General features: G+C 38.9%; 1 protein-coding gene across 1 annotated transcript in view; it reads left to right on the plus strand.

Annotated features, from left to right (window-relative positions):
* Positions 1-16,698, plus strand: part of FRMD3 (FERM domain containing 3) — a 144,292-nt gene extending 127,594 nt beyond the window's left edge. The window contains exon 14 of the mRNA XM_050912953.1: positions 15,180-16,698. Within this exon, the coding sequence (XP_050768910.1) occupies positions 15,180-15,775 (596 nt within the window). The 3' untranslated portion in view covers positions 15,776-16,698. The remainder of the gene's footprint in view (positions 1-15,179) is intronic.
* The last annotated feature ends 2,372 nt before the right edge of the window (positions 16,699-19,070 follow it).

A 19,070-nucleotide genomic window follows, 5' to 3' on the forward strand; every position in this document is an offset into this window, starting at 1 on the left:
AGTATCTTCATTTTTGTGGGAGTATGTCCTAATTTCATTTTATAGGAGTCGTATGAGCATGTTTTGTTCTTTCTTCAGAGTTGCGACACTGAATGTAGTAAGAACAGGGTGAATTAGATTGTCTGTGTACTTAGCTTATTATAATTACTAGTAGTTAGCTGCATGACATGTAGTTAATTTTGACAATTACTTGTTTACCTCTGCTGTGAAGTACCTGTATCTGAGAATTCACTTTCTGGCAGCCAGGTACCAACACTGTGTTCCTGCTAGGCAGTTGTGACTACTGCAGAGTAACAACAGCTTGCTGCTTGTAAGACTGCTGTGCCACGCTTACAACTCTAAGCAATGAAATCCATTTTTGGAAATGGCTGACTTATCATTGCTATATGCTCACCAGAGAGTGCTGGTTTCAAATGTATGTATAACATAAATTCGAAAGTCATGTTTCCTTTTAGTCAGACAGATTGCTGTTACTGCTATGTTTTAATAGAAATATTTGCTGGTGGGTTTCCTGTAGAATATGTTATGCATAGTTAAATACCACCAGCTGCTAAGTTAACACTATTTAGCTCTTTTACAGTATTTTCCTGCAGTGAACTTGGATATATTATCAAATTGCAGCTTGAACTGATCTCATAGCTCTCTGACACTGGTGCTGGCTCTCTTCCCCACATGCACTCAGTGCACTTCTGTGGATTCCCATCTTCTCCCTTGCACCAGCACTAATCACCCCAGAGTGAACTGGGAGAAGGAGTTAAAAAAACCCCACAAACCCAAAAATTGAACACAGCCCCCCCCCCGCCCACTAACAACCCCCTAACTGTACAGTGTCCCACTACTGCCTGGCTCAGCCTTTCAGTGCCTCATCAGAGAGGGTCAGGCAAGGTCCTGTGCAAGGGCAAGGGCAAGGGCAGGAGGTGAGGAGACGGGAGGCAGCTAGCCTTGGGACTGACTCAGCTGCATTGGGAAACTGCTTTTAGTGTGCTACACATGTGAAACAGCCTTGGCATCTCTCTGCAGCTCTGGGCCTGAGGTGGGGGTGGACACCCTGGAGCACTTTCCAAAGAGCTTGCAGATGCTGTTGAGAGCATGGTGCAGCCCTGCCTAGGTCAGATGTCCCTTCGTGGCATGGGTTGGCTGATGCAGCTTCCAGGACCCGCGCTCGTATTTCTGCAAGGTGCTGCCATATGCATATGGATATTCCAGCTGCTGATGGCAGAGTACTTCACACGGTGCTGCACTGTGCTGTGTAGATGGGCCCAAGCAACTTGTTAGCAGAGCTGGCTATAATGGCGCTGTCAGCTGTGCATACCTTGAGCAGACTCAGGAGAGTGCACAGCTTTGTCTTTTAACTGAGCAAAACTTACTTGTTCTTAATTTTAAGTTGGCTTTATATGTTATGAGCAAAACACATTGCCAAAAATATGGTGGCCTCAGTGTCTTGAGTAAATACCTCTGCTTTCTGAAACTTCTGGAGAGATGAACTCTGAGTTGGCTGAGCCAGGAAGGTATGAAACTGAACTAACAAAAACTGCCGGGTGAGAGGGAAGATTTTGTGCCAATTACTTGATAGGTGCTAGGGGACAAAGCCGTCAGAGGTGGCGATAGCAGAGGCTGCAGGGCATTTTGAGCAGCTTCAGCCTGCCTTGTTGTCCTTAGGATAATCCTTTCAGATGGAAAACAAACACGATGCAATCAAATATTGAAAAACAACTAAAGCCCAGCCATTCTCCTGTATGAAATTCCATCTTACAAATCTACTTTGGCTATCATGCTGAAGTGGAGCTGTCCTCCAAAAAAGCCCAAACTGTCCAGTGGTTTTGCAGACATGTAAGAAAGGGTATGCTGACTAAACATGGTCATAAATGACCACTGTTTGTGGCAAGGAAGATACTGGATGCCCATGATATCGCTGTAATGGTTGCTTTGGCACTTGACACTTATGCAAAAGGATTTGAAAACAAGTAATGGTGCTTTATTTTTTATTAGAATGGCCCGCAAAAATATCCTGAGTTTGTCTATTGGTGTCTCATTTTTCAAGAGACAATTCTTCAGTCTGCGCTTAGAGGCCATATACAGGTGTCCAATTACTAATTTAAGCACCTAGATTTGAATTGATATTCTTACTTAAATGTCCTTTTATTCCTGTTTTAAATTATAGTTATGTAAGTGACTTACCTAAGAGATTGGCCACCAGCCAATACATATTTTATCAAATTAAAAAACTAATCTCAAGTCCTTATGCCTTAGGTTTTGCAGGTCATCTCTCAGTGCTTCGTTTGCTACTGCTTAAGATTCTTCAGGCTTTCACATTCCTTGTTACTGACTCTTGTGTTGCACTAATGTCCTTTCTGTCTCAGGAGGAGTAAAGAGGCATGGTAGTGTAAAGATGCAACCATAAATTACTGTTGTGTGTGGAAGGTTATCACATGGAGTTAGATTTTACATGTATGAGTGTCAGATATGGTTGGAGAGATCATTTCTACCTTTGAACCTAAAAGACATTCTTCAAAAGGCACCTAGCTACAAAAGTTTTAAGTGTATCCAGAAGTGTGATTGCAAAATTCATCTTTGTCACAGATCGCCAAATTAGGTCCTTCTAAATGGTCCTATTAGGTCCTTTCCGTGGTCCTTGCTCCATGTGCAGTTGAACATGTTACATTTCTTTTGGTGTTGCTATAGGGCTTGTGTGGCTGCCTTCTTTCACCATCTGATTTGATGAGACAGATTATTGCCCGTCTTGATCACTTGGCAATTACGTTGCAGGTGGTAGATCATTGTCTTTGGATTTCCCGGCACCACATGCTATCAGGGCTTCACGTATTTGAGTAGTCCAATTTAAAAAAAAAAAAAAGAAAAGGCAAAACCACACCTCTGAGTCACAGGATATTAATGTGGTTTTGACAAAGTGATGAAAACTTCTTTTAAGTCACTTGATACTTGTGTGCTCAGGTTTCATACATTATTTTCCTGGTGACATTGACATTTGCTTTTCGAGCAACCAAAATGACAGTAACGTGCTTCAGTCATTCTATTGATTGATCTACCTTGTACTGTATTTTAGAAAAGAGAGAGTTGATGGTACAGACTAATTCTAAATTTCCCCTGTTTAAAGTCTGTGTTCCTCAATTTTTTCTTCCCCAGAGTATTACACACTTTTTAGATGTCCTCATTGATCTTTTTAGAAATTTTTTTCTTATGGAATTGTATGCATGTGCATCTGAGTTGTGTATGCAGAGCTCTTACCCTTTAGCAAACTTACTTTTATGTGTGACTGAAGTATAAGAAATATTGCATTAATGGCAGTTAATTGGCATGAATGATGTCTTTACTTTATAATGTGGAGTCTTTGTTGCATTTTACAAGCATGTATGGGAATGAGCACACACCATCTACTACCAGTCTAGTTTTCTGTCTGTGTGTGTGAGTTCCCATCTGTGTAAGCTTTGGTTGTAGAGCAGAAGCATGTGGAGCTTTTGTGGGTACAGCTTAGGCAACAACACATGAAAAATTGGCCACTTATGAATAATAGTATGAATAAATATTAAAAATATGCTAGTAAAATGTGAAATAATGCTAAGTATCTGTTCACATATTATGTTTGTACAGCAAGAACACTATAACAGGTAATCTAGTCTGCATTTTTCCCTTAGAACAGCTCAGTGTTGTTACATTTAATTTTTATTGGAAAAAAAATTCTTGGTTTAGTGCTAACTGTTTCTCTGGGTAGAACTAATACACAGCTTGTCAACATTCATATTTTTAAAATCATACCTGCTGCATAGGAGACACAATTTATCTTAATACATCAGAAAGAGAGAATCATGAAACATCGTGTGTCATGTAGCATCAAACAGCTTTGCCCCATGAAATTATCAGAAGCAATACTCCTGTTAGCTGATTGTATCTGGTGTGTGCGTGTGTATATGATAACAAAAATTGTAATATGTAGGAGTTAATCAGATTTCTTAGTGGCTTTTCTAAATAATATCTGCAGAGATAATTAATTTCTTCTAATATTCCATTAAACTTAGTAGAGGCCAAAGTGAGAATCCTTAGGTCAGGTTGTATGTAATGGAATTTTCTACTAGGTTTTTGGTAGTTTTTTAATGTTGAGGTGGTTCTCTCATTTATGGAATAAAGTCTGGTCATCTTAAGTTTCTCCTGCTACTGCGCACTTTGTCTTGCAAGTTTCTGGGAGTCTCCCAAAGAGCGTTCTGGCCTCAGGAGATCTTAACATCACTGTGTGCATCATCATGTCTGCGTTCAACAAACTAACTTGGATTTACAGTCCTCTAACCAGGTAATTGAGCCCTATAAGGTCTGAAAACAACTTTTTTACAAGCAAACCTTTCGCTTCAAGATAACAATACCTAATGCTAACAACAATTAGCTCTGCCAGCTTTACTTTGTAACTTATTTACAAATTCTCAGATTTCCAGATGTTTACTATGCCATGTGTCTACAAAATAAGATCACCACTTTTGTTACAAACCAAACAACGTTGCCCCCATCACTATAATAAGGTACCTTTAAAATCTGAAGACAGGTGATATACTTCCTTTTCACAAATACATTAAAATTGTTATGCTTGAATAGAAGTTTTCTGTTCACTATTTTCACTGGCTGGGGAAGGATACTACTTTTGAAGAGTGTTTTATTAGTTTTAGTTTTCTGGTTTTGGGAGTGGATTGTTTTTGCTTTTGTAAACCATACTTTCTGATTTTAAGAGAAGTTACATAACCAGCTGCTGTTTTCTGCCACCTCTGCAATGGTGCATGAATGCTAAGGGTCTCTCTGCCACAGTTCCCACCAGTCATTAGCCTTTCAGCTGTGTAATATCTAGAGTAGCAATTTCGGAAGGAGGAGAGTGACAAGAACTGTAAAGCCAATTAGTTACTGAGAGTGGACCCATCGCCTTGCTGTCTCTTTTCTGCACAGAGTGTCCCAGGCAGCTCTGCAGGAGAGAAGCAGGCTCCTTGTCTGGAAAATCTTTGCTGAAAAACATCTTCCACCCATTACGCAGGACATGCTGCCAATGTCAGGTCATGCAAAGTCTTCTTTCTCTCAGAAGACAGAGCCTGTTCTTTACTTGCTGAGAGTTAGTAGTAGAGACAGAGAGTTGCTGACTCAGCTGCAAAATTTCAACATAAATCTCCCTTAGTTTTGTATACATGGTTTGTGGGCAGTCACTTGAAATCTCACAGTCGTTTCTCTTTTGCATGAGCATGGTCACATGAAACATAAATGATACATGTTTATTCATCGAGATGAATGCGCTCCTATTGGAAATCATTCACAGGCTTGTCCAGGTGACACTTGTGTCCTCGATTAGGCTTTCCTTTGCATATTGAACACAGTGGTGGTTAGACTTTTGTAAGACTTGGTACTTTCCAGTTTTTGTAGCTGTGTACACAGTGAAGATTCAACTCTTTTTAGTGAGATTTTAATGATCCTCTTTTGGTTGCTACAACAGTTATGAGAATAAAGATGAGCAAAGCAGACAGAATCTTACTTTTGAAGTGATGACAAAATGGAGATAGAAAGCGAAGGAGCACTTGATCTTTCCTCAGACCCACAAGGAAGCGCTTGCAGAGAAGGAAGGAAGAGAGGACTGTTTGCCCTGCAGGAGGAAGGAGTAAAAAGGAGCACTGCTGGATATTCATACTGTATGGGCCAGGCAGGGGAAAGGAGCCACCGTAAAGGTGCTTTCCAAAAGCTCCATCGAAGCAGATGTCTTTCATGAGAGAAACCACTTGGTATAAAATACACATTTGCAGGACTCTCTCCCCTGCCCCCTTCTTTCCCACATATTCACATGCACATCATTGATTTTATGGTGCAGAGGGAACAAGGATGTCAGATAACGAAGACTGGGATGGCACGACATGTCGTAAACACTAAAGGTAAGTATTCTTGGAAGTGAGAGACTACCTCCCTGCCAGTACTCTCCTTCGAGTTTATCTCCTCTCTGTGGTTTCAGTGGTCACAGTAAGAGCTCCTTTCTGACTAGGACAGTGTGATGCTGTGCATGTGGTTGCATTCCAGCTTCCAGCTGGAGCAAGTTATCAGCAGCCAGCATGTGTGCGTCATGCCTTTTTTAGGAGCCTGCATATCTCTGCTGGACGGGGACAGGGAAGTGCCCAGCCTTCTGAAATAACACTTTCTGGTGGATATGAATGTGTCCAATAGTTGTCCACAAGTGGGAACTGGAGCACATATGCAAAGAGAGACATTTTACCAAAACTTAGGAATTTTCTCTTCTTGTTTATACAAAGCAGGTCAGCTTTGATTCTGGGCTTGAAATGAAATAATTTTCATGTCATTGGTTTGCCTTGTGACTAAGGTTTGTAAGCACAGCATAGGATTTTTTTTTGTATCTATAAATTTTCCACAAATACTTTCCAGGCAGTGGTGGGAAACTGACATCAGTGGCCAAATTGAAGCTCCTTAGAAAAATAATGGCCACAGTGTCATTTTGTTCCGTGAAAAATGAACTCTAAATGCTGGCCTTTTGTTTCACTGCACTATGTCTTGATGCCTTGGATATTTTTATGCTTGTGTGTGTGGTTCAGCTGTTATGCTAGCAACTGCTGAGATGGATGTTGTGGAAGTTTGTATTGTACATTATGAGGCATTTGGAAATGTTTAAAAATAACCTCTCGTTCTGTTCCCTACTGGGATATTTTTGTTGGCCATGTTAGAAGCTTGTCATTTGATTCATTGAGAGTGACTTGTGTTAGTCTCTTAAAACTCGGTGGGAACTCAATAAAAGGTCAAAGCTGGTATGGGTAGAGCCTTTACAAGACTTTGAGAAGAGGAATTAATAGTCAAAATGGTGAAATGTCTTGTAAAAATCCAAACCAAGAGAAGCATTCATTTGCGGATGGTTAACCACTGCAACAAGGAAGTGTGCATTCGATTACTGCGGCATGGCTCCAAGATCACAGCCAGAAGGGCTGGTAAATTTACATTTATTTTACTCCAACTTCCCCCCCCCCAGTTTGTTATGCTAATAGTGGTCTCTTGGAAAGGAACTGTACCGTGAATGACAATGTTACATCGAGTACAGCAGAGAATAAGGATGAATTACTGACAGGAGCAGAGTTGCAAATGGGGAATGAATGAGACAAAACTTAAATGACGTTTGTTGTAGTATCTTACGTAAATTGTGGATTTATTTGTTAATTGCTAACAAATGAGTGACTGGAATTTTGCCCTTGTAGTTTTCTCGGACTGAGGGGGAGAAATACTTTGGAACTGTGATAATTTCTGACAAAACTAAATAGTTTTTAAATTAGCAGATAGGTTAGTAGTGGATTTTGAATGTCAGCTGAATACAGTAGTGGATGTAGTTTAGCATTTTACTGCAACTTAGTGGATTGGGTTACCAGATCATAACTTTTTTGTTTTTATTTTTCTAGATACTGAATAATTTAACATACTTAATAGTAGAAGTGGGGTGGGGTGGGGAAAGGAGTCTGATTTGGATCTCTTTTTCACTACACATAACAGGAGAGCAACCCAAGGAACAAAAAATATTCAATATTGCTTTGGATAGCAACCAAAATGAAGGGGGTTTTTTTCTTATTTTTATCCCAAATCCCTTTGTCAAAGATGGATTGGCCCCTTTATCAATCTGTCTGTCTCTGTTTCGTTAATGAAGACAGACATTTCAATATTTGTTTCTCCATGCTTTCTGTGATACTGTTTGCTTTTGATATTTTTGCATATATAGGTTGACAGATTTCAGTTTCCATGCACCTATATAAAACTATACCTTTGTATTGAATCTTCATTTCAGACATAAGTATTTACAGAAGAATTAACTGAGAATGTTCTGGCAAAGACCAGAATATTCTCACACTTTTGGCATCTGAAAATCAGAAAGCAGTAAGTGAAGCAGATATGGGAGAACCTGCTTCTTGCAGTGATTTGTCTCTGAGTAGCAACAGCTCCTGGCTGCCTTTGCTTCATGAATTCACCACTCAGGGGAAACTATAGTGTCTATGAGAATGCACCTAACTCCTTTGATTCAAAAATAGGTAGCAAAATTGAAAAAGCATTAGTATTTACATGTATTTTGTATTCTTACACCTCAGAGGTTAAATGCTGGCTCCAAATAGATACAAGCCATCTTCTTGGTTTAATATGACACCAGTCTAGTAACAGATTTGTGCATTGGGTCTACACTGGTTCTTAAAAACCTTGATTTTCCAGTACTGTTTGTAGGATGTTATTCCTTTAGGTGTACACATGCATAAAACCTGTATATCAGCATATGAAACCTAAGGACTGGAGTTAGCTTGTGCAAAACTCATGGCAGGGGGGATAACTCCTTGGGAGAACCCTGTTGCGATTGTGACCGCTTCAGAACAACACTCTCTCACACTGGGAGGGCTCACCCAAACTGAGCAGGGATGCTGAAATGTCCCACTTGTCCTTTTCTTGGGTGCTAAGCTTTCACATCAGTGCCCAGCTCTTTTCAGCTTTGCTCTCTTTGGCGTGGTGCTAGACACTGAATCGCTGCAGTCCCTTCACCAGCTCCTCCTTTTTCTCTGAGCTGCTGACAGATGTATCTTGCCTTCTCATTCCTGCTCCCATGATATACACTTCTCTCTCCCTGCTATTCCCCTCAGCTTTTTCGCTGCTTAATCCTGGTTCTGGAAGGGGGTCAGCAGTGCTGGGGTGGGCTCCTTCCAGGCCAGAGGGAGGTTAGAGAGAGACAGGCACGCCAGAATGCCTGCTAGTGCTGCATGTTCTGTTTTGCTTCTGTCTCTGCGCTTTGGGTGTCCTTTGCGGGGAGTGAAAATCAGGGCAGCAGGCTCTGGTGGCTGCACTAGCTGTGACATTAGTTGAACACCGTGACACACAACGCAGTTGGGAGGCGAGTTGTAGCGCTGCAGAGTCACAGTGCTTGCAACTGATGTGAGCTGGCAACTGTGACAGGGCTTTGCTCCCTTCTAGAAGTTCCTGTAAGACTAAAACAAATGGGAACGGCCAGGAGGAAAGCCAGGTCACTGCCTAAAAAGGAGTTGTTCTAGCAAAGCTAGAACAGGTGTCTTCTATGGGCATGGGATGTGGGTAAGGTAGGGATCTCTGGCCTCCTACTTCTGAGGGCTGGACATCTGGCCATGATGCAGATCCTGCTTTGATATAGATCCTGTGTAGGGGAATATTTGAGTTTAGTGCAATTCTAGATTCTGTTTCCCTTTCCTCCATTTTCTTTGTGACATCCAGGCACTTCGCTCATGTGAGAAAGTCACCCTCTCCTTCCCTCTAAAAGGTCTTTCTATTCATAGTACAAATAAATTTTGTCCACATTGAAAATAAGCAAAGGAATACACAATATTTCTAGAGTAAGCAGTAAAAGGGATAGGAAGGAACTGTCCTAGTTGCAGCCTGGCTGGCCTTACTTGTTTACACATCTATATGAAGTATTCCCAGCACTGCTCTTTCTGGACCATATCTAATTTTTCAGTTCTCTGTTTAAAAGAAGGAAATCTTCACACTTGTTCCTTTCTCCACTATAAAAAGCCTTTACAGGTGTGTAATTGTGTTTGCATGTCTGGTAAGTAAAGCTGGATGCAGTATATCCAGCCACCAGACAATGTGTGCACTGAATTTTCTGGGGTGCTGTATTTCCAGCAACTGCAGTTTCTTAAGAATGGTGGAGCTGGGGCTACCCTTCATCCTGCTAATCCTCAGCTGCTGGTTTTGGCCCCTTCAGAAACACTAGCAGCTGACGACATTCATGTCAGACCTCTTGCACGTTCATGTTCGCAGCAGATGACCACTGTAAACTCGTGTTTTATTCAGCTGTTCATGTTCCTATCTGCTGTAGCAAGTTAGAGGTTTGGAGCAATTTCAGTATTTGGTGAAAGGGAAGTACTGAGTTTTGGCTAGCATAATGAGATCTCTCTCTGGCTCTGTAAAATTTGTCCAGTTGCCAGAAAAGTGTAGCAATTTTTTGCTATAGATATATAATATAAGAAATAAAATTGAGATTATTTACTTAATATTCCAGCAATATGTATTAAAAGATTCTGATCTATGGAACGTAAATTGCCGGTAAAAATATAAAATGAAGAATGGAAGGAAGAAATTCTTCTCAAATGTAATTTAATACTCAAGTCATAGTCCTTTAAATCTAAACACAATATAAATTTTAACTGTTACTAAAGAAACAGTAGACTTTTCAAAATCTAGCCTCCAAAATTATACGAAATTATAGCCTTATAAAGGTAGTAGCAAAATAATTGCTATGTGTGAGTAGGAGCAAAGGATTTGCAGCAATGTTGTAGAGTAATTAAAGGATAGTGGCTTTGGGCTTGCTTTAGCTATTATATTCTCCTTTTCCATTGGAAGACTTTAAGGATATTTTTTTTCTTTTAACCTGGTTTTATTACTTCAGATAACTGATTTTCTTGAAGGCTATCCAAAAAGTAAATAATCTGAAAAACCTGCTCCTTTCTTAAATAAGTGTCACTGGAATATTTATTGTACTGTAGAATGATTTTGAATTTCGGTGCTTTAATGTGGTATTCTTATGCCTGCATTGGCATTGTAAATGGTATGTGCTATAATGACGCTACACTTGTGTCTTTTGACACCATCAAAATCTGAGTGGCCCAACATACTTATCTGTATATTGCAACATGACTGGAACTTTGCTGTGGGCTTACATTGACCATGGTTAATAGCTAATTGTTTCCTCAGTCCTTGACTTGAGAAATGTTGTGGTGTTATAGAGAATATGAAGGAACGAAAAGAACAGGTTTATATATTTAGTTTTTTAAATATCAAATGAGCTTGCAACAGCAGCAGTTAATGCCTATTCTAAATTTTCAATTTTTTATATTAAAAATTTATCTATTTACACTTGTACTTGGTTGATGTAAAATGTAGTTGCTTTGATTTAATATGTTTTAACAACACGTAAAACAGTTGAAAATTCTTGTTATCCACTCAAACTAAACAGTGGACTGTAAAGTTGATGTATGCTTCGGAACTGCGACACATTCCAATTTTAATACAACCCCTTCAGAAAACACTGATGTGAAAAGGTTCCTCTGCTGCCTTCTGTCTACAGGTTAATCACAAAGTCAGAACTTTGCCAGTTATTTGAGAAAAAACTACAGTTTTAATGAAAGTTAATATGATCTTTCTTGTTTATGTTCACTATGTATGTTATGCACACTGGAATTTACTCTCGGGAAGGAGAGAAGGCTCAAGAATCATAAATTGAGGTGACCTTTCTTTGCAGTAGCTGCAGCTGTCCTCTCCATGATGAGAAACGCGAAGAAGATATATTACTGACCTTGCATCTAAGCAGGTATAGAGAGGCTTACGGTCAGGATTCTCAAATTTGGGAGGTTAAAATTAGGTCCTTTAATCCATATTGAGGTGCCTAAGTAAGTGGCTCAACTTACCTTTTGCTCCTTCTACGAGAAAGTAAAAAAAAGCACATTTGAAAATCAAATTGTAGTACTTGTGTATCTAAAGATATGTGTAGATGCTTAATGTTGGGCTCCAGAGTTTAAAAATTTTGGCTTTTATATTTTAAGATATCATGAGTTCACTCTCAAATGACTCAGAGTATGGTTTGATGATCCAGCATTACCTGCTGTTATAGTATGCTTAGGAGAAAGATCTCCCCAAATCTGTTCTTGCCTCTTAGTGTTCATACACTGTTGTGTCTACTTTCAATCAGCTTGTATCCTCCTCTTGATGGCTGTGGCAAGTATTACTTGTTAATGCAAAGACTGGTGTAGACAGTAAGTTCCAGCATAAAACATGTTTCATGCTGAAATGTGATGAATTTCTGAAATGGCTGTGATAGGAGAGGACAGAGTAGTTGAGGCAAGGAATTATTAGCTAGGCAGTCAAATGACGCCAATGAGGAGACATCTGCATTTTCTTTATTGAGGACAACGTTTCATTTCAGCTATGCAGATCTGCTGGGTAGGTGCTGGTGAAAGGAGCACTCCTGCTCTCTCTCTATCCTTGGTAATGTGCTACGCTCCTGAGAACATCTGATAAGCCAGTTCAGGAAGAAAAAACATCAGAGAACTAAACCAGAAGGAAAAACAGTTATTTTCCCAGGTTAGCTTTACAAGCTGGCTTGCTCAGGGATGAAATGAGAGGAAGCAGAAATGGTCTTTTTGGTTGATTTAGCCAGAATGTGAAACCTCACCTGGAGGCATGGCCAGTGTATCTCCTAGAGAACAGGAAAAGATAACAAATTACAGGGAGAGAGATCTGTCTGGGCCATTTTGAAGACTTAAAAGGGGAAATGAATTTTAATAGCTAACGTGCTCTAATGAAGAGGGGGATGCTTCCTGAGGATGGCGTTCTGTAATGAAGAGGTTTTCTGTAATGAATATAACGACACATAAAAGCATGCACTAAGAAGGGGATCCAGAAAGTTGTCTTGTCAGGTAAGGAGGAAGCTAGCTTGTTCAAGGAGTGATTCAATGTAAGTAGGTTTAAAGTGCAGGTTTTCTGTCATTTCTTATATCTTTTAGAAATATTTGTAATATCTTTTATATTTTATGTTGCATTTATTGACATTTCATCCCAACTGGTATTAAGTTTAGTATAATTTTAAAGTTACCAGATATTAACAAGCCATCGCTCACCCAATTTTAGGGAAATCTATAAACTGGGGTAACTTAGCAAGTACCTTACTTACCCTTTTGATTATCTGGAGAACATGCTAACAGAGCTGCAGAGGTCGCATGGAGGGCTTTGTGGTAGCTGTCAGCCACTCTGGCATACAGTAGGGCACTATGGCAGATATTTCCATGAGGAAGTGTTGTAACAAGCTTTAAGATTCCTAGTGCAGCAGCCCCGTCTCACAAAGTATTAATCTGCATGTTTAATTTCATTTACAAAGTTTTGACATGTTAACTTTGTATTGGCAGATTTTTCTGCAAATACTATTTCAGGCTCTGGTAGAAATGTGGTCATGTGTCTGTGTCTGGCTCCAGGCAGGTCTACTGCTGAGTGACCTGGTAGTGCACAAATCTAGTATCAGTTATGAAACTGAGATTTTCATGGATATGTCCTGTCCTGAGCATGGTAGTCATAGTAGATATAAAAGGGGAAAGAAAAAAAAGAGATTGAAAATAGAGATTGTAAGACCTTCTCATTCAAGAAATGCAGAATTTGTAACAGTGAGAAGGTCTAGGGTAAAGTACGTATCACCAGCTTCGCTGAAATGTAGTTATGCCTACTGCTAGTTTAATGATCAGTAGCCAATGGCATAAGAATATTCTTTTGCTATCTAGTCAAATAGAAGGAAAGTACAATGAATGGTATCTACACTTCTGAGGACTAATAATGTAAACAAAAAATCAGTGACATTTTCAAGAAAAGAAGTGAAAAGGCTTCTGATCTCAAAGTGAGATTCTTTGCAGAATTTTGGTCAATTATGGTGGAGTTACTATTTAAAATTGTAGCTTAGAATTATGATCCAAAATGCATCTAAGCTGTGTATCTTCCTGTATTGTAGATGTCTTTATGATCAGGATTTTTGCTTTTCAATTTTTGTCCAGTATCATATGTTTACAGAGCAGTGATGCATCTCTTCCTTATAGCATGGTTCAGGTCATGCTTTATTTCCCTCATCTCAAAATGACCATAATGGGCCTTCCGTTTAGTTTAATTTTTAATATGTTTGCCGTCCTTTAACAGAAAAAGTTAATAGAGCCTGCTGAGACCCTTTTAGTTCACACTGAAAACCATTATATATCTAATTAATTAGCACTGGAGATGTACTGCTTTTCTAATTACTTGTTTTTCTGTAATAATACGTTTTCTTTTATACTGCATTGCTTTAAAGTCTCTGAACCTTAATCTTTGCTGCACTAAAACCGGAATGAATCTTTGCTGATGTCAGTTAGCTATCTTTTACAGAGATCTTGCGCTGAAATCAAAGAACTGGGCTAATTTGAATTATAAATAGTACTATGACATGGATTTCCTGAGTTACTTGTTGGACAAGTCATGTAACCTTGTATTGGTTTTACCTGCTATATCCTTATCTATATGTTGTGTTTGGATTAGTCATTAGTAAAGAAAGGAGAGATGCTTAACATCACAAAATGAGAAGTACTAAGTGTTATTATATATTACTGTTGCACATGATACCATGTATGGTCTGTTGCTTTTGCACATAGATGGCATCTGATGATGGTAATGAGTGCTGGACGTGGGACAAAGTTAAAACTGTTTTCTCATCACTTTGTCCAAGCCCTGTGCCTGACTCTCCTCCCTTCCACTCCTGCAACTGACAACTAACAGCAGTCACTGCAGTGTTGATGTAGCTGCAAAACAGCTAGACTTTTTTGCAGACTTACTGCTGTTAGTGTTAGACTGGAAAAAGGGGAGTAAGTTTTGAGAGGAGAGAGCTTGGGCAGAGAGTGGGGTCATAAGAAACAAGCATGCCAGTAAGGCTAAGAAAGAGTCCTCTGTAAGGGGGAGAGAGAAATTTAAAGGAGAGGGAGAAAAGAGACTGTGAGTATGAAGAGTAGAAAGATGACTGGAAGAAAAATGAGACATGAGGAGAGGGAGCTTTTTAAAGAGGTGAAGCATTTTCATTTCGTTTCAATGATATCTAATCCTTGTACTGTGTGTCAACCTTCCTCTCCTTTTATCCTCTTTACTATTAATGTGAATTTTTCATGATAATCTGTTGTCTCTTTTTAATGTCATGCTCTATCAAAAATTCCCAACCTCAGCCATTATCTTATCACTTTCTCCTCATTCATCTCAAAGAAATAAAGGTGGGTGGTAGTTGTTCTTGTTATTATTATTATAGACTAAATATCACCAATTCACATATGTACTAAGTATTCATTTATATCAGAAGTCTGATTGCCAGCAGAAAATGAGCTGTTCTGTTTTCTGTTTTGCATTACACCATTATTAGTGGTACATGCATCAGACAAAGTTAAGCAGAGCTGGTGTACTGCGGTGTTGTAAAAGGTGTTGCCCTCCTCTGAAGCTTTTCGAAAAGCTTTTCCAGTTTTTGCTAACTGTGTATGGTCTGGTTTCAATATGCAAAATGATTGCAGAATCTTCTTTCCAACCTCTATTAGATACTATTGGAAGGCTGAGTTTTGCCACCAGGAAGGCAGAAATTTAGGATCACTATTTTCATCTCCTTTTTTCAGGTGTCCAACTGCCAAAGGAAGATGAGGTTTCAGTACCTGTGACTTCAAGCTCCCCAGTTAAGGATACTGGGGAGACTACTGATCTTGCCATTGAACAGGAAGAGAAGATGAAAGAGGAACCTTTAACCATCTCAGAACTAGTGTACAATCCTAGTGCCAGCTTGCTGCCTACCCCTGTTGATGATGAGATTGACATGCTCTTTGATACCTGTCCAAGAGTAGAGAATGAGAAAGATGATACAGATTCATTTGAGGAACTGGAAGCAGATGAAAATGCATTTTTGATTGCAGAGGAGGAGGAACTGAAAGAAGCTCGGAGAGCGCTTAGGTGGAGCTATGACTTTCTAATGGGCAACATAGAGGTGAATGCCTTTGTGAAGAGTTTCTCCAGACTTCTTCTTGTAGGCCTTGGACTGTTGTTGTTCGTGTTCCCTCTTCTCCTTGTTCTCTTGGAGTCGGACCTTCAAATCTCTTTTCTTCATGAAATCCGTCAGACGCCGGAGTTTCAGCAGTTTCACATTGAATATTACTGCCCCCTTAGGCAGTGGGTGGCTTGCAAAATAAACTTCATTCGTGACATGCTGGGCAGCTTTTAAATTTTAAATAAATATGATACAACTAAGGGCTATATTCAAAATTTCAGTTAGCGCCAGCTTTCCATAATGCCCCTGGGGCGATCAGTCAGTAGCTGTCTTCATATCCAGTTCATTACAGACTCTTCAGGTTCTTAAGTTCCTTTACATACTTAAATTGCCCCTTTAGTTACAGGCTTATACAGTCACCTTTCAATAACCAAAAAGAAGCTTTATTTTAATTGCATTTCAGACTTCCTGCTCATCTATTACGTCATATAAGACAGAGTCACAATAAGTTTCATTGTCCTTAACCTTTCAATCCATGACACTAAATCCAATGAAACAGAAAGAAAAACTTTTTTGAATATACTCCTTAGTGCAGCAATCTCTTCTAACCAATGCCTATACAAGCAATGTTTATGCTGGGTTTTTGTTTTTGGTTTGTTTTTCTGTTTGTTTGGTTTTTTACATTTTTATGTGTTTAAAATATTTTGGAAAATTTTTAGCAAAAGACAACTTCTGATATTATTTAAATGTACAAATTGGTAAGAATAATGCACAAGGGCATGTAGGGTGTTTTTAGTGTTTTAGCAATGATTTGTTTTTAAACTACTGGCTGGAGAATGAATGAGTTTAATATAGCTCTATACAGAGGGACTGTGGTTTGGAAAATATATAGAAAGTTCATTCAAGTTCAGCAGAGGCTGCCTGGGGAAGGTGAAAGGACACCAAATACAGGGAAGAATTTCTGAAAGGCACAGTTGTAAAGCTTGGGGAAGTGAGCAGAACTGAAAGTAATGATCCTTCCTCTTACCTGTCAGGTTGTCTTACACTTTATCAGTGCTGTAGAAAGTCTCTACAAGATAGTCCAAGTACGTTTTGGAAAAGCGTGAATCTTCAGTCTAAGTGTAGATTATTGTATATAACATGGAAGAAGATAATAATAAGTAGCAAAAAAAAAAAAAAAAAGGGAAAAAAAAAGCCAAACCCCTAGCTAAATCAGTAGGTGAGTGACCTACTTTTAAAAATGATAGAAAAGAAAAATGTATTCCTTTTTAAAAGCAAAGCATTAGGCTGTACAGTTGACATAAAAGTATTCTACTGACTCACAGTTAAAGGCTTAAACACTTTAAGAGATGCATCTTCATCCTTGATGCCCGTTATTACTAATCTCTAAGACAACGTATTTTCTGTGCATACTAATATGCTTCTTTTCACATATAGCAGCATACTTACCCTCTTTCCCTGTTATTACAAGCCCAGTTACATGATCTGATGCTGTTTTGTGTAACATGGATTTGTGTATCTAAAGGTATTCCAATATAGCTTAGAGGATATACTTAAGTAAAATCTTGTCAATGCTGAGAACATTTGAAGGCCCTCAAATGTACCACAGAGGTTGTATTTAAGAGGAGAAAGTTTTTATTCTTTCCTCCCCACCCCCAATCTTACTGCAGATGTATTTCGTACTTAAACTAGGGAACTCTGATTTTGGCCTCAGAGTCTTTCTCCTGCTTAGAGATTTATGAATTGGAGATATATATGAGGTTGTTTTATTAGATGCGCATTTAACACATTGTAACCATATCTCTAATTCCTACTGAATAAATTCCTTTAGTTTCAATATCAGAGAATCGGTTTTGCTTGGTTTTCTTATGTAAGCCTTTGCAAATGTCTAGTTTGAAAATGGCAATTTCCTTAGAGGATTTCTCCTTCCTTTCTAATCTTCAGTTTTTAAATGACAAAACAGTTACAGGGCTTAGGAGTTCCTTTTCTCAGTTGAAAACTTTTGGATTGCTATTCATTTCGCAACCAACAAAGGCTAAATTAAACAACTGCCTTTTTTCTCTTGTCTTTGTTTGTCCTTGCCAATCTGTTCCCCAGAAGAATCATTATTGATTAGTTACTTGACGTGTATTTCTTCTTGTGCTACTTGCAGCTAAGTGATCCTTTCCCATGAGGTAATAATCATTCAGCCTAATAGAAATGGAGAGTGAACTAAAGTAGACACTTGGCCTTAACAGGAAATTATTCACTTGCATTGTTTCTAAACAAAGGTGTCGGAAAAGGTGTTTTGAGTGGTGAAGGCTGTGAGAGCTGGCATCCTGCTGGACTATGGAGACATGGTTCCATACAGGCTCCTATATAAGTCTGATAACTATTTAAAAAAAAAAAAAAAAATTAGATCCTATGCTCTAAAATATAATCTGGTCCCTGTAAATTACAGCACTCCAGAAGTAGGAGTATTGTTATGCTTGATTTAACTCTATCAGAAAATAGCTGAGTTGCATGAGAACATAATCTCAGAAAATGTGCAGTGCAGTGAGGTTTTATGTAGGGTTAAATGCAAGTGTGTGTGCACGTGTGCCTGCCTTTACTAACATTCAGGCCTGGCCTTTTAAAATTCTTTTAAAATTCTTCGCCTCCTTCCTGATATTCTCTGGTCTGTCAAAGTAATTTAACTGAAAGTCATGAGAGTCCTATAACTTAAAGGCCAGGACCACGTAATACACACAGAAGGATATGGATGGGCATATTCAGAGAGAGTAGCAGTCTAGTATTTTATTGGTGAGGATGACAGACTTGGATTATGGAGCATCTATAGGTACAGTATTGTGTATTTCTGTCTGTGCTTGGATTATATTGTAAAATGTTATGTACTTGAATCTATTTTGTGGTTTGTCTAACATTTATAAACACAACTCTGGGAAGAATTAAAAATGGTTTTATTTCATGGAGACTAAGGGGAAAATATACCTGTAACTCGAGCCTTATCTTTGTACAGTGAATTTCACATTTCTATATGTCAACATCCTGATTGTTTTGTATGTTGATATGATGGCAGGAATCCCTAATAAAAATACACTGGAGAAAAGCTTTCTGCAGTTATGACAGTTCTTATGGTGAAAGATGTTTCATAAATAATAGTTTTTGTTGAGAATTAGTCGGTACATGATATAGGACAGATTTCTTAGGACTCTTACAGGGTTTTTTTACATACTTTTTTTAATTTATCAGCTGGAGAGACACTAAAAAAGTGCTTTAAAATAAGATGTTATCAACATGGCTTCAGATGCACTAACCAAAGGCCTAATGGTTTGCCCAGTTACCACGTAAGAGTTAGTCACAGTCTTGAATTTTCCGGGAAATAAAATTCCTATACACAGAATACAAATTGAGAAGTCTGGTTTTAAAGTCAGGCCCTGGCTGTAGACTTATGGCTGCAACCTTTTGGTAGGCAGATCTGGCTAGAATGTTGTGCAAGCAAAGTTGTGCAGCTTTTGGATGGAGCTTGCTTACGTTAAGTTGGTTTGGA

This window comes from Gymnogyps californianus, chromosome Z (genome assembly GCF_018139145.2).
Source record: "Gymnogyps californianus isolate 813 chromosome Z, ASM1813914v2, whole genome shotgun sequence".
Lineage (NCBI taxonomy): Eukaryota > Metazoa > Chordata > Aves > Accipitriformes > Cathartidae > Gymnogyps > Gymnogyps californianus.